This window comes from Coregonus clupeaformis, chromosome 37, assembly GCF_020615455.1.
Source record: "Coregonus clupeaformis isolate EN_2021a chromosome 37, ASM2061545v1, whole genome shotgun sequence".
Taxonomy (NCBI): Eukaryota; Metazoa; Chordata; class Actinopteri; order Salmoniformes; family Salmonidae; genus Coregonus; species Coregonus clupeaformis.
In genome coordinates this window covers 35,346,966-35,370,436 of record NC_059228.1, presented here as the reverse complement: position 1 = coordinate 35,370,436, position 23,471 = coordinate 35,346,966, and the positions used below count along the sequence as shown (strand labels likewise).

The following is a 23,471-nucleotide window of genomic DNA, read 5'->3' as shown; positions in this document are numbered from 1 at the left end:
AGTTACTGTAGACATCCAGTGATTGTGCTAAAGCTAATTAGCAATTGCACTAACGCTAGTTAGTATCTTCCTTCAAACTATACGCAGAGACATAAAAATGGCATCCACGAGTTCATCTGAGTCTGGGGAAGTACATAAAGGGCTTCATTGACAAAATCCTGAAGTATCCCTTGAACTTTCTCTCTCTAACCCTCATTTCTCCTTATGTTTTCTACCTGTGCCTCTGTAACCGGTGTGAAATGGCTAGCTAGTTAGCGGTGCGCGCTAGTAGCGTTTCAATCGGTGATGTCGCTCGCTCTGAGACCTTGAAGTAGTTGTTTCCCTTGCTCTGCAAGGGCCGCGGCTTTTGTGGAGTGATGGGTAACGATGCTTCGAGGGTGACTGTTGTCGATGTGTGCAGAGGGTCCCTGGTTCAAGCCCAGGTAGGGGCGAGGAGAGGGACGGAAGCAACATTGTTACACCTCCCTCCTTTTTATTTCCCGCTCTTTATTTCTGGATGCCAACTAACATGCTAATGATACATATTCAAGTCACAATCTTGCAAGTCCTAAGCAAGTCTCAAGTCTTTACCTATGAGTCAAGTCCCAAGTAATAATGGTCAAGTCTCAAGTAAAGTTCCAACGCCCACAGCTCAGGTCATGTTCAAGTCACGTCTCTAAATTTGGGTTTCGAGTCCTCAAGTCAATGTTTAAGTGTTTTATGACAATTTCAATGCAATTTTCAATTTTCATTGCAAGCTAATTAGTTCAAGAACATTACCTCATTTTAGCTAGCTAGCGCAAACAGCACAGCAATAATTTAATTATTACCTCTCTTTATGGGACTTCACATGTCTGACTCATGTCTAAGCTATTTCATCTAACATATCCAGGGAATGCATGATTGATATTTTGATGTGCAACCTGTCAAAATAGGATCCAGAATTATCAGATTTCCTTTTGGCTCTTCAGAGATGCATTTAACAACATCTTTGTGCATATTGGCCTAGACTATATTATTAGGAAGTGGGAAACACTTAGCTAAATTGCTAAATCTAAATATGATCTTGTTGCTAGATAGCCATGTAGGCTAATTGATTAATCTATCAGTAAATGTAATGTCCTACAAAAACTTTCCAGCACTAGGCCTAGGCAAGGCTACTTGATGTAAGCCTATTCACCGCAAATGGTGTGCCGCTCTGCGGGCACATCAAAATCTTACTACAGTTACTACAGCCTACTCCGGTTATAAAGTGGTGCCATAAACTCAATATTAAGAGGTGAGAAATACATGATATACTCACAGAAAGCTGTGACCCACCTCTCTGTAACTAGAACAACAGTAGTTGCTTTGAAAACTGTCTTTATCACATAATAATTTGTATGGACTTACTCTTGTGCAATAATAGTGTTTAAGATGATTTTTGAATGACTACCTCATTTCTGTACCCCACACATACAATTATCTGTACGCAGTGGCGACCTGTCATTCAGGGCAGGTGGGGCTTTTGAGCACCACATTTGTTGCCTGTTTTGCATGTTATTTTGGCATTAATACGTGTCACATATCAGTATGCAAACAATGTAAACAAAGAAAATAAATCATTGAGTTAATAAAGCCGAATTACTTTTTTGAGTAAGGCAGCTCCAAAATGCAGGTGTTTCAGCCTAGCTCAGTTTTTTCTGTGGGGCAGCCAGTGGAAAATACGGAGTGTAGGGGTTGGTAATGTTCTCTACTTGCGCTGTGATTGGTTCAGTGTTCTGTCACTCATGGGGACACTACATCACTGCCAAATGTAAGGGTAGAGCTCGAAAATTCATGCCCCTTGGGTGCTGCCATAGAGTTACATTAGAAGTACCCAATCGAAGAAGGCTCAAGGTCATTGGCCACAGATAAAATGATGTCAAATCATGTTATATCTACAGTAGCTTTGATTGGACTGATCATGTCAACATACTTTCAAAATCTTAGCTAGCAGTCATCATCATGAATCAAGTCGACAATCTACTGGCAAATCCTTTTTAAATAATCCTTGTCATATGAAGAGAAATAATGAAGAGAAATTATAGATAAAATATATCGGTGCTCATCGCCCATTGGACATAAACATGACACAACAAGTTGGAAATCGTAAATTCAACAATGGGTGGTTTGGAAGGAATCAGTGGCTAACTGCAAGCATTGCAAAGCAGTCACTAGCCTGCTATTCAGTGGAGTGGGTGTGTGGTCCCAATTCTGGGTTTAAGGGTCTCTTTTCCAAGCTTAAAATTATAAACTTGGTGTACAGGGAGAACACTGTAAGAACGGCCCATGTATTGAATTCTGTCGCTGTACATTTCAAAAGTGCTGAACAAATAGTTATATTGACTACGTCCGTCCTAGCTCGCTCATTAATGTCTTAATCAAAATTACGGATTGCCTCATATCCGCTTGTCGTCACCTTATGCCATAGTTTGTACAAACAGCTATGTTTTTTTTAAAGGCAATAAATGAGGCTGATAGAACTGTTTCACTGCCAGACAAGGCTCCGCTGATAGCCATGTGTAGCAGTGGTAAGGTGTTGGGACTGCTGTTGGGACAGCTTTATGCATGCCCTAACAGTTTGTGGGCACAGTTTGTAGTGCAATTAATGTATTGTTTAGTGTTGTGTTGTGTAGTGGCTTTGCTGGCATGCATCCCAAATGTTTTTGTTTTGTTTGCCCCACCAAGATGTACATGCTAAAATTGCCACTGTCTGTAAGGTCCCTCAGTTGAGCAGTGAATTTCAAATACAGATTCAACCACAAACACCAGGGAGGTTTTCCAATGCCTCGCAAAGACGGGCACCTAATGGTAGATGAAAAACATTTTTGAAACAGACATTGAATTCCCTTTGAGCATGGTGAAGTTATTCATTACACTTTGGATGGTGTGTCAATACACCCAGTCACTACAAATATACAGGCATCCTTCCTAATTCAGTTGCGGGAGAGGAATGAAACTGCTCAGGGATTTCACAATGAAGCCAATGGTGACTTTAAAACAGTTACAGGTTTAAGGACTGTGATAGGAGAAAACTGAGGATGGATCAACAACATTGTAGTTAGTCCACAATACTAACCTAATTGACAGAGTAAAAAGGAAGCCTGTACAGAATACAAATATTACAAAACATGCATCATGTTTGCAACAAGGCACTAAAGTAATACTGCAAAAAAGGGAGTGAGTGGTTCGATCACACAGCAGCCGAACAGGGACAGGCAGATACTTTCAAAGCAGAAATCAACATAATGCATAGGCTGTTACTGTTGACCTTAATAATGGTTTTAGAACAAAAAAATGGAGGTTGTGTTGTAAAATCACAGAAAATTACCAACCTAGGCTTAATGCTGCAAGAGGAGAGGAAATGAGAGGATGAGAGGAAGGTGATGCCCTTGTGGGATGGGGAAATCCAAACAATTCAGCTCAGTGTTTCCCCTTACTTAAATTTTTCCCGGCGGGGCACCAAAGCAACTGGCTTTAAACTACGTAGGAAGGAGGAAGGCCGTCGCACCTATTCCATGGTAAGAGAACCACTGTAATGACGAATGAAGCTGGGAGAGATCAAGGTCACTGGTGGATATGATATAGAGATGTCAGTGCAACCTCAGTGACTGGCAGCTTTGTGTCACTGCCCCTTGACCCCTGACTGGACTTTATGCAAACTGGAAACCACATATCCTGATGATGCATTTATTGTAGCTGGGGATTTTAACAAAGCAAATTTGAGGAAAAGGTTGCCGAAAGTTCTAGCAACACATTGACTGTAGTGCTCGCGCTGCTAAAACACTCGACCACTGCTACTGCAACTTCCGGGATGCATACAAGGCCCTCCCCCGCCCTCCTTTCGGAAAATCTGACCACGACTCCATTTTGCTCGTCCCTTCCTATAGGCAGAAACTCAAACAGGAAGTATCCGTGCTAAACACTATTCAACGCTGGTCTGACCAATCGGAATCCACGCTTCAAGATTGTTTTGATCACGCGGACTGGGATGTGTTCCTGGGAGCTTCAGAGAATAATATCGACGTATATACTGATACGGTGACTGAGTTTATCAGGAAGTGAATAGGAGATGTTGTACCCACTGTGACTATTAAAACCTACCCTAACCAGAAACCGTGGATAGATGGCAGCATTTGCACAAAACTGAAAGCGTGAATCACCGCATTTAACCATGGCAAGGTGACTGGGAATATGGCAGAATGCAAACAGTGTAGGCAATCTGAGTGGTGCAGTGGTCTAAGGCACTGCATCGCAGTGCTAACTGTGCCACTAGAGATCCTGGTTCGAATCCAGGCTCTGTCGCAGCCGGCCGCGACCGGGAGACTCATGGGCGGCGCACAATTGGCCCAGCGTCGTCCAGGGTAGGGGAGGGAATGGCCGGCAGGGATGTAGCTCAGTTGATAGAGCATGGCGTTTGCAATGCCAGGGTTGTGGGTTCGATTCCCACGGGGGGCCAGTATAAAAAAAAATGTATTCACTAACTGTAAGTCGCTCTGGATAAGAGCGTCTGCTAAATGACTAAAATGTAAAATGTAAAATGCAATCAAACAGGCAAAACGTCAGTATAGGGATAAAGTAGAGTCGCAATTCAATGGCTCAGACACGAGAAGTATGTGGCAGGGTCTACAGACAATTACTGACTACAAAAGGAAAACCAGCCACATCGCTTCCGGACAAGCTAAACACCTCCTTCGCCCGCTTTGAGGATAATACAGTGCCACCGACGCGACCCGCTACCAAGGACTGTGGGCTCTCCTTATCCGTGGCCAACGTGAGTAAGACATTTAAGCGTGTTAACCCTCGCAAAGCTGCCGGCGCAGATGGCATCCTTAGCCGCGTCCTCATAGCATGCGCAGACCAGCTGGCTGGTGTGTTTACGGACATATTCAATCTCTCCCCATCCCAGTCTGCTGTCCCCACATGCTTGATGGCCACCATTGTCCCTGTACCCAAGAAAGTAAAGGTAACTGAACTAAATGACTATCGCCCTGTAGTACTCGCTTCTGTCATCATGAAGTGCTTTGAGAGACTAGTCAAGGATCATATCACCTCTTCCTTACCTGCCACCCTAGACCCACTTAAATTTGCTTATCGCCCCAATAGATCCACAGATGATGCAATCGCCATCACACTGCACACTGCCCTATCCTATCTGGACAAGAGGAATACATATGTAAGAATGCTGTTCATTGACTATAGCTCAGCATTCAACACCATAGTACCTTCCAAGCTCATCATTAAGCTTGAGGCCCTGGGTCTGAATCCCGCCCTGTGTAACCGGGTCCTGGACTTCCTGACGGGCTGACCCGTGGAGAATTCAATAGCCACCAAGCACCAACTCAAAATGGTAGCTAGCGCCCAGTTCTGACAAGCCACATTGAGTGTCTCTAACCTGTACCTCAGAGTTCTCCTATGGAGTTGAGAGGGTTTCTGTTTGGCTAGCATGTCTAGCTGGGTATGGGTTGGACTTCAACAATTTGTTTTGCTTGATTGGTACAAGAGCCAGCTCATACTGTAGCCCTCTAGGACCAGGGTTGGCGACCATTGTATGAAAAAACATCTGGTTTTAGGCTAGCATTTACATAGTGTCTGGCTGGCTAGATTCTAGGCCTGAAATAGTGTGCAGAAGGGTAAGGTACTGTGTCTGGCCACAGGTTAGCACTAGCACACAAATACCAGATGTATTTGGAAGTTAGCATTTTGGCTAGTAGGTTTGACACGGTGAACTGGCTCACTGCACGAGCAAAAAGATCCTCCTCTCTCCGAATCCTCCGTCCAACTTCCTATTGAGAATGAAAATACTCATTTGGAGAAACAGGAGCCAGAGACATGACTGCTTGGCAAGGGCCTCGGAACCATCTGGACAAGGCTAAGCCGGCCCGATGGATGTTATGACTGAAACATCTGTAGGTTACACACACGCGTGCACACAGGAACAGAAGTAGATATGGACATACTTTAGTGGCCCAAAAAAGGGTTAGATATGGGTAAAAAATATATGTATCCTGATTTTTTTTATATCTCTCAGATATAGGACAGACACTTCAAAACATACTTCCTTTTGGTAAATGTTTTGACTTTTTTGCTACATATTAATATGTTATTCAATGTGTTTCTATGGGCTAATGGCAGTAAGGCCAAATTCAATGTTTGCATCAAAAAGAAAAAAGAAAAAAAAAATATATATATATATTTCTGGGATGCTTACAAGGGTCCTAAAATGTAAAATCAAATAGCTAAAGGATCCTTGGTATGCCCATCTTAAAACAATTCCATATGTTAGTTTAGTTCAGGTGCCAACCTCATGCTGTCAGAAACTACATTGGAATCAACCCAAGATGATGAACCCTAAAGATGGGACAAAGTGCATGACAAGGTGGCCCAGAGGAAGCCAAGTGTTCTCAACTTCTACATTGCCCCATTCTACCAAGAGCTCACAGAGTTTGACTGAAAAATACCTATAGTGAGGGTGACAAGCTAACAAATTGGAATCGAGGAGGATTGTTACAGCGCCCCATGAGGAACCCAATCCCAATTTTAACTTCCTCTCTCTCTTTGTCTCTCTCTACCCTACACCCAACACACACAGGCATACAATATAGATTTAGATTTACCGTAAGTCCCCTGTAGCTCAGTTGCTAGGGGTTGTGGGTTCGTTTCCCACGGGGAGCCAGTATGAAAATGTATGCACTCACTAACTGTAAGTCGCTCTGGATAAGAGCGTCTGCTAAATGACATAAAATGTAATGTAAATGTAGTAGAAACCCAGCTCCGGGCCCTTAGACCTTAAGGGACTTTTTGGCATAGTCGTACAGCCGCTTCAAACGCGTTACGCCTCTGTAATAGGAAAATAGCAGGAAAATGGAGAAGATGTGATCTGTTTGATTTGCGGTGCCTAAAACAGAGACAGTACCCCATAATGAGCTCAGATATTGGTGAGCAATGTTTTTATACAGAGCTTTTCTGGTGTTATGGATGACTGAGAGATCTACACATATACTTACTATACCATGGCATTGTTGAATACTCCTTTCTGAATGGCTTGAAGGGCATTCTAGTGTGCATTATTTCCATATAACGCACAGTATATTTGCACGGTAGAATTCAATGGCTATAGTTCATTTTTGCAAGTTTTGTTTGAGCTGCTTTTGAAAGCAACATTATTGGTATTGTTGAATTTGATTTTCATAATAGCAAGCTAGGACTGATGGTTTCGTTAGCTTAACTAACAAGTATGTGTGTTTGGTTACCACGGCAACCACTGTAGCTATCTAATAAACTTGCTACTTACTTCAGTGGATGTTGAACACATTTCTACCGGCAAATGTACACATTTCTAGTGGCAAATGTGTAAAATTATAGCCATGGTATAAAAGGGATAATCAACTCGGGGCTCTATGCGTTCTCTGGAAAATAATGCAACTCCGTGGAAGGTCAGTTCCCACTCCGCTAGCGCATCGTGGAACACACCTTCCACGTCGTTCATAATTTTCCATAGAATGCATAGCCCCTCGTTGATTATCCCTTACACACAGCAACAGCACAATGTAGAGCTCTCTTTGTACACAATCAGTCCTGGGTTCAAATACTATTCCAAATATACTAACCACTTCCACATACAGTACCAGTCAAAAGTTTGGACACACCTACTCATTCCAGGGTTTTTCTTTAATTTGATTATTTTCTACATTGTAGAATAATAGTGACGACATCAAAACTATGAAATAACCCATATGGAATCATGTAGTAACCAAAAAAGTGTTAAACAAATCAAAAAATATGTTATATTTGAGATTCTTCAAATGGCCACCCTTTGCTTTGATGACCGCTTTGCACACTCTTGGCATTCTGTCAACCAGCTTTATGAGGTAGTCACCTGGAATGCATTTCAATTAACAGGTGTGCTTTCTTAAAAGTTAATTTGTGGAATTTATTTCCTTCTTATTGCGTTTGAGCCAATCAGTTGTATTGTGACAAGGTAGGGGGAGTACACAGAAGATAGCCCTATTTGGTAAAAGACCAAGTCCATATTATGGCAAGAACAGCTCAATTAAGCAAAGAGAAATGACAGTCCATCATTACTTTAAGACACAAAGGTCAGTCAATACAGAAAATCTCAGGAACTTTGAAAGTTTCTTCAAGCGCAGTTGCAAAAACCATCAAGCGCTAGGATGAAACTGGCTCTCATGAGGACCGCCACAGGAATGGAAGACCCAGAGTTACCTCTGCTGCAGAATATAAGTTCATTAGAGCCTCAGAAATTGCAGCCAAAATAAATGCTTCACAGAGTTCAAGTAACAGACACATCTCAAAATCAACTGTTCAGAGGGGACTGTGGAAATGAGGTCTGCATGGTCGAATTGCTGCAAAGAAACCACTACTAAAGTACACCAATAAGAAGAAGAGACCTGCTTGGGAAAAGAAACACGTGCAATGGACATTAGACCGGTAGTAATCTGTCCCTTGGAAATTTGATATTTTTGGTTCCAACTGCCGTGTCTTTGTAAGACACGGTGTGGGTGAACGGATGATCTCCGCATGTCTATTTCCCACCGTAAAGCATGGAGGAGGAGGTGTTATGGTGTGGGGGTGCTTTGCTGGTGACACTGTCTGTGATTTTATTTAGAATTCAAGGCACACTTAACCAGCATGGCTACCACAGCTTTGTGCAGCGACACGCCATCCCATCTGATTTGGGCTTAGTGGGACTATCATTTGTTTTTCAACAGGACAATGACCCAACACACCTCCAGGCTGTGTAAGGGCTATTTTACCAAGAAGGAGAGTGATGGAGTGCTACATCAGATGACCTGGCCTCCACAATCCCCGACCTCAACCCAATTAAGATGGTTTGGGATGAGTCGGACCGCAGAGTGAAGGAAAAGCAGCCAACAAGTGCTCAGAATAGGTGGGAACTCCTTCAAGACTGTTGGAAAAGCATTCCAGGTGAAGCTGGTTGAGAGAATGCCAAGAGTGTGTAAAGCTGTCATTAAGGCAAAGGGTGGCTATTTGAAGAATCTCAAATATAAAATATATTTTGATTTGTTTAACACTTTTTTGTTTACTACATTATGACTACAATGTAAAAAAAAATAGTAAAAATTAAGAAAAACCCTTGAATGAGTAGGTGTGTACAAACTTTTGACTCGTAGTGTACATTCAAAGCAAGTATTCAGACATCGTCCACTTGAAAATACAAGTAGTTAAACACTTCAATGTACCTGGAAATACACATGGAAATACATTTTAAATATCCAAGTATACTGACTAAAATACATTCTTATCCATTCAACCCAGGCATCCGAAAATGATACTTGAAACAAGCATGCGAAAATCCTGTCAAATACAACTTGGCAGACCACCTGGCCTTCACTCAAACAAAAACACCTGTTTTGGGCTGTGCAATTGAAAATACTCAAATAAACAGAAAAAGTATTTCAAATACCAGATACTCAATTACACATGCATTTGAACCCTGGTCTGCACACAATCTAGCTTGGTCGCCCCACCCCACCAACCGAAAGTCAAACTTAATGGAGAACTCCAATGATAAACTGATATTGTGTTCCTTATTGTGCAGTTGTGATAAAGATAATTCTGACACCCTTCAATTAAGCCAGAATCAAAGGTTCTCCTTTAAAATACTGTTATCATCGTTTTTTCTGCTGTGTCATGGGGTTTGTTTTGTCATTGTGCAGATGCAGACCCTGTTCGCCTTTGACGAGGAGGAGATGGAGATGAGGAACAAAGTGGTGGAGGACCTGAAAACAGCGCTTCGGACTCAGCCAATGAGGTAGGGATTTGAACCACAGCCGGCATACATTCAGTCAATAACAGCTGTTCATCCTCATCTTACACCTATCTACTTTAGGATGACGCTCTTGTTACTCACCACACTCTATGGTCAAGTTAAATGGCTCCATCACAATGTCTCTCCATAAGAGAGCACTGTGTCACAAGGTAGGTCTATCCACTTCATTACTTACAGTATATACTGTATATGGGATCATTTTCATCACTAGAAAAGCTTTCACTCTCTTTATTAGGCAGTGCAATTCCCCTCTCCTCTGTTTGACACATTCAGCAGCAGCTTTGAGATCTCATTGATCAACCACAAAGAAACATGTGAGGAGGTTTAGACAGCCCAGCCAATATAAAATCTCCCACCATCAGGAGCATGTCCGTCTGTCTGTGCCAGTTGTGTGATGTAATGGTCTGGACCGAGATGGGGGGTGTTGAGTTTTCTCCCAGGGGCCAGTGCAGCGTCAGCCTTAAGTGTGGAGTGACATATGCCCACGAGGACCACGGTGTCTGGGTCACGTCTGGGTTTGTGTGTGTGTGTGTGTGTGTGCGTGCGCGCGTGTGTGTGTGTCATGTTGAGGTGGACAGGGTGATTGGCCCTAGCCTTATTGCTCCTGACCACCTTTGGCTAGTAGTCTTTCATTTTGTAGAACAAAGTAACATAAAACAGAACCACAGCGCTAATACTTATGAGGATGTTAAGGAGGCAAGAAGTATGAAAGTTCATTTGTGAGCAGGATGAGGAATGCACAAATGTAGGCTAAGATATCCTATAATGTGAATTTCCACAAATAGCTCTAAGAATTAATTATTTGTATAAAGGATTGTTTTAGCCTCACAATCGTACATTACAAGAAACCAGCTGTATTCCCTTAGTTTCATTTCTAGAGCAACTCCAAACAGGGTTAAAAAACACCAGAAAAACTGAAATATTTACCTGACTATTCTTGTCATTAGCTATATGACATTAACAATCTACTCTATAATGTTCACAATACCAATTCTGTTGGAGTGAGTACATCGTTCTGTTTTCCACTCTTCCACTTCAAAGTACCTAGTATTCAGACCCCTTGACTTTTTCCAAATTTTGTTATGTTATAGCCTTATTCTAAAATGGATTAAATAGTTTTTTCCCCTCATCAATCTAAACACATTTACATTTTAGTCATTTAGCAGACACTCTTATACAGAGCGACTTAGTTAGTGAGTGCATACATTTTTCATACTCACAATACCCCATAATGACAAAGCAAAAACAGGTTTTTAGAAATGTTTGTAAATGTATAAAAAATAAAAAACTTAAATATTACATTTACATAAGTATTCAGACCCTTTACTAAGTACTTTGTTGAAGCACTTTTGGCAGCGATTACAGCCCCAAGTCTTCTTGGGTATGACTCTATAAGCTTGGCACACCTGTATTTGGGGAGTTTCTCCCATTATTCTCTGCAGATCCTCTCAAGCTCTGTCAGGTTGGATGGGGAGCGTCGCTGCACAGCTATTTTCAGGTCTCTCCAGAGATGTTCGATCCGGTTCAAGTCCGGGCTCTGGCTAGGCCACTCAAGGACATTCAGAGACTTTTCCCGAAGCCACTCCTGCTTTGTCTTGGCTGTGTGCTTAGGGTCATTGTCCTGTTGGAAGGTGAACCTTCGCCCCAGTCTGAGGTCCTGAGTGCTCTGGAGCAGGTTTTCATCAAGGATCTCTCTGTACTTTGCTATTTTCATATTTCCCTAGATCCTGACTAGTCTCCCAGTCCCTGCAGCTGAAAAAAATCCCCACAGCATGATGCTGCCACCACCATGCTTCACCGTAGGGATGGTGCCAGGTTTCCTCCAGATGTGACACTTGGCATTCAGGCCAAAGAGTTCAATCTTGGTTTCATCAGACCAGGGAATCTTGTTTCTTATGGTCTGAGAGTCCTTTTAGGTGCCTTTTGGCAAACTCCAAGCGGGCTGTCATTTGACTTTTACTGAGGAGTGGCTTCTATCTGGCCACTCTAACATAAAGGCCTGATTGGTGGAGTGCTGCAGAGATGGTTGTCCTTCTGGAAGGTTCTCTCATCTCCACAGAGGAACTCTGGAGCTCTGTCAGAGTGAACATTGGGTTCTGGGTCACCTCCCTGACCAAGGCACTTCTCCCCCGATTGCTCAGTTTGGACGGGCGGCCAGTTCTAGGAAAAATCTTGGTGGTTCCAAACTTCTTCCATTTAAGAATGATGGAGGCCACTGTGTTCTTGGGGACCTTCAATGCTGCAGAAATGTTTTGGTACCCTTCCCCAGATCTGTGCCTCGACACAATCCTGTCTCGGAGCTCTACGGACGATTCCTTCGACCTCAAGGCTTGGTTTTTGCTCTGACATGCACTGTCAACTGTGGGACCTTATATAGACAGTTGTGTGCCTTTCCAGATCATGTCCAATCAATTGAATTTACCACAGGTGGACTCCAATCAAGTTGTAGAAACATCTTCAAGGATGATCTCGCCATCACGGTTGACAACTCCATTGTGTCCTCCTCCCAGAGTGCAAAGAACCTTGGCGTGACCCTGGACAACACCCTGTCGTTCTCTGCTAACATCAAAGCTGTGACCCGATCCTGTAGGTTCATGCTCTACAACATTCGCAGAGTACGACCCTACCTTACACAGGAAGTGGCACAGGTCCTAATCCAGGCACTTGTCATCTCCCGTCTGGATCACTGCAACTCGCTGTTGGCTGGGCTCCCTGCCTGTGCCATTAAACCCCTACAACTCATCCAGAACACTGCAGCCCGTCTGGTGTTCAACCTTCCCAAGTTCTCTCACGTCACCCCGCTCCTCCGCCCACTCCACTGGCTTCCAGTTGAAGCTCGCATCTGCTACAAGACCATGGTGTTTGCCTTTGGAGATGTGAGGGGAACGGCACCTCCTTACCTTCAGGCTCTGATCAGTCCCTACACCCAAACGAGGACATTGCGTTCTTCCACCTCTGGCCTGCTGGTCCCACTACCTCTGCGGAAGCACAGTTCCCGCTCAGCACAGTCAAAACTGTTCGCTGCTCTGGCACCCCAATGGTGGAACAAGCTCCCTCACGACGCCAGGACAGCGGAGTCACTGACCACCTTCCGGAGACACTTGAAACCCTACCTCTTTAAGGAATACCTGGGATTGTATTAAAGTAATCCTTCTACCCCCCCCCCACCACCCCACCCCACCCCCACAAAATAATAATAATAATAATAATAATAATAATAATAATAATAATTAATAAATAATAATAAATAATAATAAAAAAATATATAAAAATTGTAAAGTGGTTGTCCCACTGGCTATCATAAGGTGAATGCACCAATTTGTAAGTCGCTCTGGATAAGAGCGTCTGCTAAATGACGTAAATGTAAATGTAAAATGTAATGATCATTGGAAACAGGATGCACCTGAGCTCAATTTTGAGTCTCATAGCAAAGGGTCTGAATACTTATGTAAATATGTTTTTTATTTTTAATACATTTGCAAAAATCTCTAAAAACCTCTTTTCACTTTGTCATTATGGGGTACTGTAAAATGTGTTATTTAATCCATTTTAGAATAAGGCTGTAATGTGAATTTTTTTTTTTTAATGAAGGGGTCTGAATACTTTCCGAATGCACTGTATATTCCTACATTCCTCTCTTCCCCACTTCTCCTCTCCTCTATATTCGTCTCTTCTCACTTTTTTCATTTGCATTTCGTTAACTAGATGGTCATTTTTCCATGAAGTCACACAATCTTTCTTCTTTGAAAGTATTTCTGTGGAAGTGGATAGGATAGCATGAACATGGTTTGGTGTCTCTAGTTTGAACCGCTCAAGAGTTACTGTTGGTGGGTTATTTTATGCAAATGTAAGGGACATTTATATACAAAACATTAACAACACCTGCTCTTTCCATGACATAGACCAGTGGTTCCCAACTCTGGTCCTCGAGTACCCCCAACAGTACACATTTTTATTGTAGCCCCCGGACAAGCACACCTGATTCAACTAGTCAACTAATCATCAGGCCCTCAATGAGTTGAATCAGGTATGTTTGTCCGGGGCTACAACAAAAATGTGTGTTGTTGGGGGTACTCGAGGACTCGAGTTGGGAACCACTAACATAGACTGACCAGGTGCATCCAGGTGAAAGCTATGATCCCTTATTGATGTCACTTGTTAAATCCACTTCAATCAATGTAGATGAAGGAGAGGAGACAGGTTAAAGGATTTTTAAGCCTTGAGACAATTGAGACCTGGACTGTGTATGTGTGTCATTCAGAGGGTGAATGGGCAAGACAAAAAATTTAAGTGCCTTTGAACTGGGTATGTTAGTAGGTGCCAGGCAATCTGGTTTGTGTCAAGAACTGCAACGCTGCTTGGGTTTCCACGCTCAACAGTTTCCCTTTTGTATCAAGAATGGTCCACCACCCAAAGGACATCCAGCCAACTTAACACAACTGTGGGAAGCATTGGAGTCAACATGTGGTCCTCTGTAGCTCAATTGGTAGAGCATGGCGCTTGTAACGCCAGGGTAGTGGGTTCGATCCCTGGGACCACCCATACGTAAATATGTATGCACACATGACTGTAAGTCGCTTTGGATAAAAGCATCTGCTAAATGGCATATTATTATTATTATTATTATTATTATTATTAACATGGGCCAACATCCCTGCGGAACGCTTTCGAAAAAGCTCAATATTAGGAAGTTGGGCCTAGTGTTTGGTATACTCAGTGTAGTTATAGTTGATAAAAGTTTGAAGTCAGGATAGTCTGAATATGTAAAAGTCGGTTTGGTGTCTCTAGCTTGGACAGTTCAAGAGTTACTGTTGGTGGGTTATTTTATACACATTTATGCAAATGTCCAGTATATACAGTGCCTTCAGAAAGTATTCATACTCCTTGACTTATTCCACATTTTGTTGTTACAGCTGGAATTCAAAATGGATTAAATGTATTTTTTTTTTCTCACCCATCTACATACAATACCCCGTAATGACCTAGTGAATACACCTGGATTGTGCAACATTTGCCCATTATTCTTTTCAGAATACTTCAAGCTCTGTCAAATTGGTTGTTGATCATTGCTAGACAACCATTTTCAAGTTTTGTTATAGATTTCCAAGTACATTTAATTCAAAACTGTAGCTCTGCCACTCAGGAGCATTCACTGTCTTCTTGGTAAGCAAGTCCAGTGTATATTTGACCTTGTGTTTTAGGTTATTGTCCTGCTGAAAGGTGAATTCATCTCCCAGTGTCTGGTGTAAAGCAGACTGAACCAGGTTTTCCTCTAGGATTAGCCAAATCCTAGAGAAAAACAGATTTGTCTAATTAATCTAAATGGTTCAAATCAGGATCATCCAATATTTATACCAATCTGTTGAATTTAAAGGCAACAAACGATCAAATCATTATGGTGGGAGACTATAACAGAGTGTTAAGTAACTCTATTTACCGTAAAGTAAATCACTCTACAAACTATCATCCTTGTGCCCTTAAGGAGATCACAAATATTATGGACACATTAGAAATAGTGGATATTTGGAGACTAAAAAACCCTGACCTAGTGAGATATACATGGAGGAGACTTAATCAAGCTAGTTGTGTTGACTACTTTCTTGTCTCCTTCTCTCTCTTGCATCAAAGGTTAAAAAAGTATTGATAGGAGACGGTATGAGATTCGACCATCATCTAATTGCCCTTCACATAACTCTTACATAATTTCCACTTGGAAGGGAATATTAGACATTTTATCAAAGTCTACTGGAGGAAAGAAAATAATTTATATCTGCATTTTTCCAGTACAATATAGGTTCAGAAAATCCCCTTATTGTTTGGGATACCTTTAAATATACATTCAGAGGTCATTCAATTCAATATTCATCAGTAAAGAAAAAGCAGTTTCTGTATAAAGAGACGGGGCTAACAAGAGAAATACAGGAACTAACAGTACAGGTACACTACCGTTCAAAAGTTTGGGGTAACTTAGAAATGTCCTTGTTTTCGAAAGAAAAGCATTTTTTTTGTCCATTAAAATAACATCAAATTGATCAGAAATACAGTGTAGACATTATTAATGTCTTAAATGGCTATTGTAGCTGGAAATGGCTGATTTTTTTATGGAATATCTACATAGGTGTACAGAGGCCCATTATCAGCAACCATCAGTCCTGTGTTCCAATGGCACGTTGTGTTTGCTAATCCAAGTTTATCATTTTAGAAGCCTAATTGATCATTAGAAAACCCTTTTGCAATTATGTTAGCACAGCTGAAAAATGTTGTGCTGATTAAAGAAGCAATAAAACTGGCCTTCTTGAGGCTAGATGAATATCTGGAGCATCAGCAATTGTAGGTACGATTACAGGCTCAAAATGGCCAGAAACAAATAACTTTCTTCTGAAACTCGTCAGTCTACTCTTGTTCTGAGAAATTAAGGCTTTTCCATGCGAGAAATTGCCAAGAAACTGAAGATCTCGTACAACGCTGTGTACTATTCCCTTCACAGAACAGCGCAAACTGGCTCCGGGATGCTGACCTTCTAGGCAGAGTTGCAAAGAAAAAGCCATATCTCAGACTGCCCATCTTCATCTTTTCTTTTTATTGGCCAGTCTGAGATATGGCTTTTTCTTTGCAACTCTGCCTAGAAGGTCAGCATCCCGGAGTCGCCTCTTCACTGTTGACGTTGAGACTGGTGTTTTGCGGGTACTATTTAATGAAGCTACCAGTTGAGGACCTGTGAGGCGTATTCTATTCAAAATCAGCCGTTTCCAGCTACAATGGCCATTTACAACATTAACTATGTCTACACTGTATTTCTGATCAATTTAATGTTATTTTAATGGACAAAAAAATTGATTTTCTTTAGAAAACAAGGACATTTCTAAGTGACTCCAAACTTTTGAACGGTAGTGTAGATGGCAATAAAAATGGTACTACAGAATGACGGTTAAGGTACCATCTGAATGACGATTACTGTAAGGAATACTGTAAGCAAAAACTGAAAAATTAACAAATCCACAAAAAGATCGGTGCAAATGCCAAATTACAGAGGACATTTCTGAGGCTATTAAATCCTTTCAGTCTGGAAAAACCCCAGGGCTTTATGGCATACCAGTAGAGGTATACAGTGCATTCGGAAAGTATTCAGACCCCTTCCATTTTGTTATGTTACAGCCTTATTCTAAAATGGATTAAATAAATCAAAAATCCTCATCAATCTACACAAAATGCATTATGTATGACTGAAAAATACATATGTATGACAGAAAAATACCCTCACGCTGCATTATTTATTTAATTATTAAAATACCCCATAATGACAAATCGAAACAGGTTTTTAGACATTGTTGCACAAAAAATGACATTAAATTAAAAAATACCTTATTTACATAAGTATTCAGACCCTTTGCTATGATACTCGAAATTGAGCTCAGGTGCATCCTGTTTCCATTGATCATCCTTGAGATGTTTCTACAACTTGATTGGAGTCCACCTGTGGTAAATTCAATTTTTTGGACATGATTTGGAAAGGCACACACCTGTCTATATAAGGTCCCACAGTTGACACTGCATGTCAGAGCAAAAACCAAGCCATGAGGTTGAAGGAATTGTCCGTAGAGCTCCGAGACAGGATTGTGTCGAAGCACAGATCTGGGGAAGGGTACTGTACATATGTATGACAGAAAAATACCCTCACGCTGCACATGTTCACGCCATAATATGTGTAAGGACTACATGTGGTGTGCACATGTTTGTGCGCATGTGTACGTGCGTACACGTGTGCACAAACATGCGCACATCCCATGTAGTCCTCAAACATATCATGGTTGTGGCCCATAGTTTTTCCATGTTAGATTCGGAGATAAGGCTTGGGAGGATAAATAATGAATAAATGACCAGGTTAAATAACATCTCTGAATCTAATAAATAAATATGTCACAGAGAATGTTTATAGATGTGCCCAAGCAACTCTCTCACAAACCCAGGACCTGCATTTTTATGACAGTCATAGAGTAAACAACATCTAAAAATAGCTAAAACAGAGAAGGAGATGGAGGGGGTGAGAACTAAAAATGGTCAGAGTAAGCTCTGGTCTTTAAGCTGCAAATAAAATGAGAAACGTTAAAAGAAAATCTGACCACACACAAGTTCAGAGAGTAAGGACTGACAGTCTCTTTTGATCCGATTCGTGTGGGCTTTGGTTAGAGTCTTTGCCACTGGTCCACTGGCTTGAGCTGACGAACGTTTGATACAAATATACTGTAAATATCAAGATTTAGGAACCCATGATCACACACAGGGCTGTGGTGGTCACGAAAGTTCGTCAGCCGGTGATTGTCACGCAATTAACTGTCGGTCTCAGGGTAATTGACCGTTAATTAATATAAACACATTTAGCCTCTCCTGGCTTCCACACATAGCCTACAAGCCATTTAAAAAAGTATAATAAATCAATTTAATATAGCCTACACCTTCACAATAAATCCATTATTTATTTTTGACAGGTCTAAAGAAGCATAATATGAAGAAAATGTAGTCTATTTCAGAAGAAAAGAATAGCATACTCGTGAGTTGTCCTTATGTTAGATCCTGATGTGGATATGCCAAATGGCTGTGGGTTACACTAGTTCATTTAGCAGAGAAGATTTGCTTATAATTCCATGGCATTATTTTATAGTATTTTATAGTATAAAGAGTACAATTGAACAAAGCTAAATAAAATATACATTTTTTCTCCAAACGATTTGAGGGAGTGTGCACATGCGGCTATTCTGTGTTGAGCAGTTAACAAAGAAATAGGTACTCCTATATGCTTAATTTAGAGTTATTAATGTAACTTTAGTTGTTCTACAAACGTTGGGCTATATGTTTTGAATTTTAATACATTGTAAGGCTGCATGATGAGACTCTAATGATGATTTGAAAAAAGTAGCTTGAAAGGCATGAGCTCTGCTTTGTTTTTTTGCGCAGGCTGTACACACTTCAATAGTCTCTCATTCCCAATTGGACAAGCACGGAAGCATCCCCTTTGTGGCTTGTAATGCACCCTAGAAAAATCCATGCATTTTGCTGCGATGTGCCCTTCTCCATGAGTGTGCTGCGCAATCCGAAGCGTCTCTCACTCACATGGATCTCTCAGATATCTCAATTCTTATTAGCCAATGCCCGTCACGTGATCGGGTCTTTCTCACAGGCTACAAGTTAAGAAGACAGACTCAACTGCGCACGTCCTTATCCAATTTCGAGGTGCATATTGAAGATATTTGAAGAACTGTCCACATTTACTTTTCGTCAGCCAACAGGATGAGTAGGCCTAACGAACAGCAAAAGCACTACCCTATGTCAATATACTATCCCCCTTAGTACAAAAGTTGACCTATTCTGTGCGAGAAATAGATATTCCAAACCAAGTCTGGGACAGTTGTGGGATGCGATAGATCCCAAATTAATACAACTACTAGCATCAATAAACCTTTTTTTATGTAATGTGGCTGACACAACATATCAGAACATTTTGCTTAAAATGTTGATAAACTATTAGGCTATTTCTTCACATTATAAGCGCAGCAATGCGCACATGGTAGTAGGCCATAAGCACGAATGTTCCATTAGCAGAAAAAAACATTATCAAAAGTGATCGCAAATGCAATTATGAATGTAATGCTTTTTATTATAAAGGTGCATTTTTATGGTGAAAATTATCTTCCCCAAACTTGAAACTCACGCACTGCTTATGTATGCCAGTTAGGCTCTACACCCTTTGTAAATCGGATTAATATGCTTAATTTTAAGAAGTTATTTGACCCCTTTAAAACATATAGGCCTATGGGCTAGGCTACATATGTTATTTACATAAAGGAATATTAGTGGGAATATAGTCATAATATGAACACGAAAAAGGAGAATGGAATTTATTTGAAAATATTTAGATTTGATTGGAGAAAGAACAAGTAGGCCCTTGGTTCATGGCTCAATACTGCCATCTGCACAAAGATAATGAGATTCCAACATACCATAGTACTCTATTAGATTTAAGTAGGGTCAAGCACAGAGTCCAGTAGGTCAGTGTCACAAGGCTACATAGTCATAGGCCTACACTTGACTGCTGGAGGGAATACACAGCCGTCCTTGATTGTGAGGTAGAATGAAATGTTGAATGCGACAAGAGGTAAACAAAGTTTTTCCATCAATAGAATCAATGCAGGGAGGAAACGTGATATCATAAGGGAATCCCTTAGACCGCACTTACTGGTATGACTAGTTCTCACCCGCTCTGGCAGAGAAGTAGCCTATGTGAAAGCTTTAAAAGTAGCCTAAACATACAATTAAAGTATCCATCACCAATAAATGAATGAACTTCCAAGATAATAGGCTGGTTTATGCTGTGAACAGCATTTTATTTATTAGCCTACCAGAATCGACTACAAAAAGAGGCTTGTGATAGGCCTTCAATTGAAATATTTCACTTATTATAACCTACCGTTAACAATAACAGGGAAAAATATATATTTAATCTCCAAAATAAAATGTAGAGATAATAAACTTGGTTTACTGAAACTTAAGGAAGCGATACGATTTTCAATAGCACCGATGACAACAACCTATTCATTTGATGATGTCTCCTCCCGTTGCTCCCCTCCGGCGCTCTGATTCGCCGGTCTACTGAGCCACCGGTCTGAGAGCACCACCGGAATAGAAACCCAACGCACCCTAATCACCTCCAGCGCACCTGCACCTCGTCATCTCATCACCACCCCTATTTAGCCCTGGACTGTTCCCTATGATGTTGTGTTTGATTGTTTAGCTGTGTGTCGTGTACTCTATCTTTGTTATTTCTCTTTGTCGTTGTTTAAGTATACCTTGACCTTGTTAATTCCTGCGTCTGCATCCTGCCTCTTCGTATACTCAGTACTCGTCACAGATGATAAGGCAAATCTCCTCAAGAAGGAGCACTTGAGAGGAAGAACCGTGCTGAATGGATGGATTTGGCGGATGGGTTTCAAAATAAATTCTTGCATTGCAGGGATCAACTTGTTGTGGCAGTTTTATAGCCTTATGCAGCAGTAGCAGTAATAATAAAGTCTGAATGCCAAGAGTCACGTCTGGAGGAAACATGGCACCATCCTTACGGCGAAAAATGGTGGCGGCAACATCATGCTGTGGGGATGTTTTTCAGCGGCAGGGACTGGGACACTAGTCAGGATCGAGGGAAAGATGAACGGAGCAAAGTACAAAGAGATCCTTGATGAAAACCTACTCCAGAGCGCTCAGGACCTCTGACTGGGGCCAAGGTTCACCTTCCAGCAGGACAACGACCCTAAGCACACAGCCAAGACAATACAGGAGTGGCTTTGGGACAAGTCTCTGAATGTCCTTAAGTGGCCCAGCCAGAGCCTGGACTTGAACCCGATCGAACATCTCTGAGAGACCTGAAAATAGCTGTGCAGCGACGCTCCCCATCCAACCTGGCACAGCGTGAGAGGATCTGCAGAGAAGAATGAGCGTCATACTCAAAAAGACTTGAGGCTGTAATCGCTGCATAAGGTGCTCAACTAAGTACTGAGTAAAGGGTCTGAATACGTATGTACAGTGCCTTGCAAAAGTATTCATCCCCCTTAGCGTTTTTCCTATTTTGTTGATTTTTATTTGGATTTCATGTAATGGTAAACTTGTTTCAAAATATTCAAAAAAATAAATAACGGAAAAGTGGTGCGTGCATATGTATTCACCCCCTTTGCTATGAAGCCCCTAAATAAGATCTGGTGCAACCAATTACCTTCTGAAGTCACATAATTAGTTAAATTATGTTCACCTGTGTGCAATCTAAGTGTCACATAATCTGTCACATGATTTCAGTATATATACACCTGTTCTGAAAGGCCCCAGAGTCTGCAACACCACTAAGCAAGGGGCAGAAGTACAGATCAGGTTTGGGTTATAAAACAATATCTGAAACTTTGAACATCCCACGGAGCACCATTAAATCCATTATTAAAAAATGGAAAGAATATGGCACCACAACAAACCTGCCAAGAGAGGACCGCCCACCAAAACTCACGGACCAGGCAATGAGGGCATTAATCAGAGAGGCAACAAAGAGACCAAAGATAACCCTTAATGAGCTGCAAAGCTCCACAGCGGAGATTGGAGTATATGTCCATAGGAACACTGTAAGCCGTATACTCCACAGAGCTGGGCTTTATGGAAGAGTGGCCAGAAAAAAGCCATTGCTTAAAGAAAAAAAATTAACAAACACATTTTGTGTTCGCCAAAAGGCATGTGGGAGACTCCCCAAACATATGAAAGAAGGTACTCTGGTCAGATGAGACTAAAATTGAGCTTTTTGGCCATCAAGGAAAACGCTATGTCTGGCGCAAACCGAACACCTCTCATCACCTCGAGAACACCATCCCCACAGTGAAGCATGGTGGTGGCAGCATCATGCTGTGGGGATGTTTCTCATCGGCAGGGACTGGGAGACTGGTCAGAATTGAAGGAATAATGGATGCGGCTAAATACAGGGAAATTCTTGAGGGAAACCTGTTTGTCTTCCAGAGATTTGAGACTGGGACGGAGGTTCATCTTCCAGCAGGACAATGACCCTAAGCATACTGCTAAAGCAACACTCGAGTGGTTTAAGGGGAAACATTGAAATGTCTTGGAATGGCCTAGTCAAAGCCCAGACCTCAATCCAATTGAGAATCTGTGGTATGACTTAAAGATTGCTGTACACAAGCGGAACCCATCCAACTTGAAGGAGCTGGAGCAGTTTTGCCTTGAAGAATGGGCAACAATCCCAGTGGCTAGATGTGCCAAGCTTATAGAGACATACCCAAAGAGACTTGCAGCTGTAATTGCTGCAAAAGGTGGCTCTACAAAGTGTTGACTTTGGGGGGATGAAATGTTATGCACGCTCAAGTTTTCTGTTTTCTTGTCTTATTTCTTGTTTGTTTCACAATAAAAAATATTTTGCATCTTCAAAGTGGTAGGCATGTTGTGTAAATCAAATGATGCAAACCCCCCAAAAATCCATTTTAATTCCAGGTTGTAAGGCAACAAAACAGGAAAAATGCCAAGGGGGGTTAATACTTTCACAAGCCACTGTAAATATGATATTTCCGTTTTTGCAAAAATGTCTAAAAAACGTTTTTTGCTTTGTCATAATGGGGTGTTGTGTGTAGATGAGGGGGAAAAAACAATTGAATCCATTTTAGAATAAGGCTGTAACGTAACAAAATGTGGAAAAAGTCAAGGGGTCTGAATACTATCCGAATGCGATGTACCTCAACTGATATGCCATCCAGCCCTGGAGTTTTCCCGGACTTGAAGACTTTAATTGCATCTAGAAGTCCCTCCTCTGTAATTAGGCCTTCAGATGAGTTTTTCTGTATAGCTGTTAATTTTGTACTATTAATAGAAAAAAAATCCTTGCAATTAACTTCATTTAGTGGAGCTGGAGGAGACAAATGAAAACATATGCTTAAATTACTTTGCTTCCTTTTTCAAAATATTGTTTGTTGAATCTTTGATGATTGTCATTTGTAACAATTTTGTGCATTTTCCCCCATATTCCATCCAGTTCACTTTATTTTGTGTAATACAGTGCCCTCCACTAATATTGGCACCCTTTGTAAATATGAGAAAAATGGGCTGTGAAAGAAATCTTTGCTGTTTA

At 41.4% G+C, this 23,471-nt stretch overlaps 1 protein-coding gene across 3 annotated transcripts in view; it reads left to right on the top strand.

Moving 5' to 3' along the window:
• daam2 (dishevelled associated activator of morphogenesis 2) overlaps window positions 1-23,471 on the top strand; it is a 215,432-nt gene that overhangs the window by 135,479 nt on the left and 56,482 nt on the right. For all 3 annotated transcript variants that reach the window (XM_045211645.1, XM_045211643.1, XM_045211644.1), the window contains exon 5: window positions 9,702-9,796. In XM_045211645.1, the coding sequence (XP_045067580.1) occupies window positions 9,702-9,796 (95 nt within the window). The remainder of the gene's footprint in view (window positions 1-9,701; window positions 9,797-23,471) is intronic.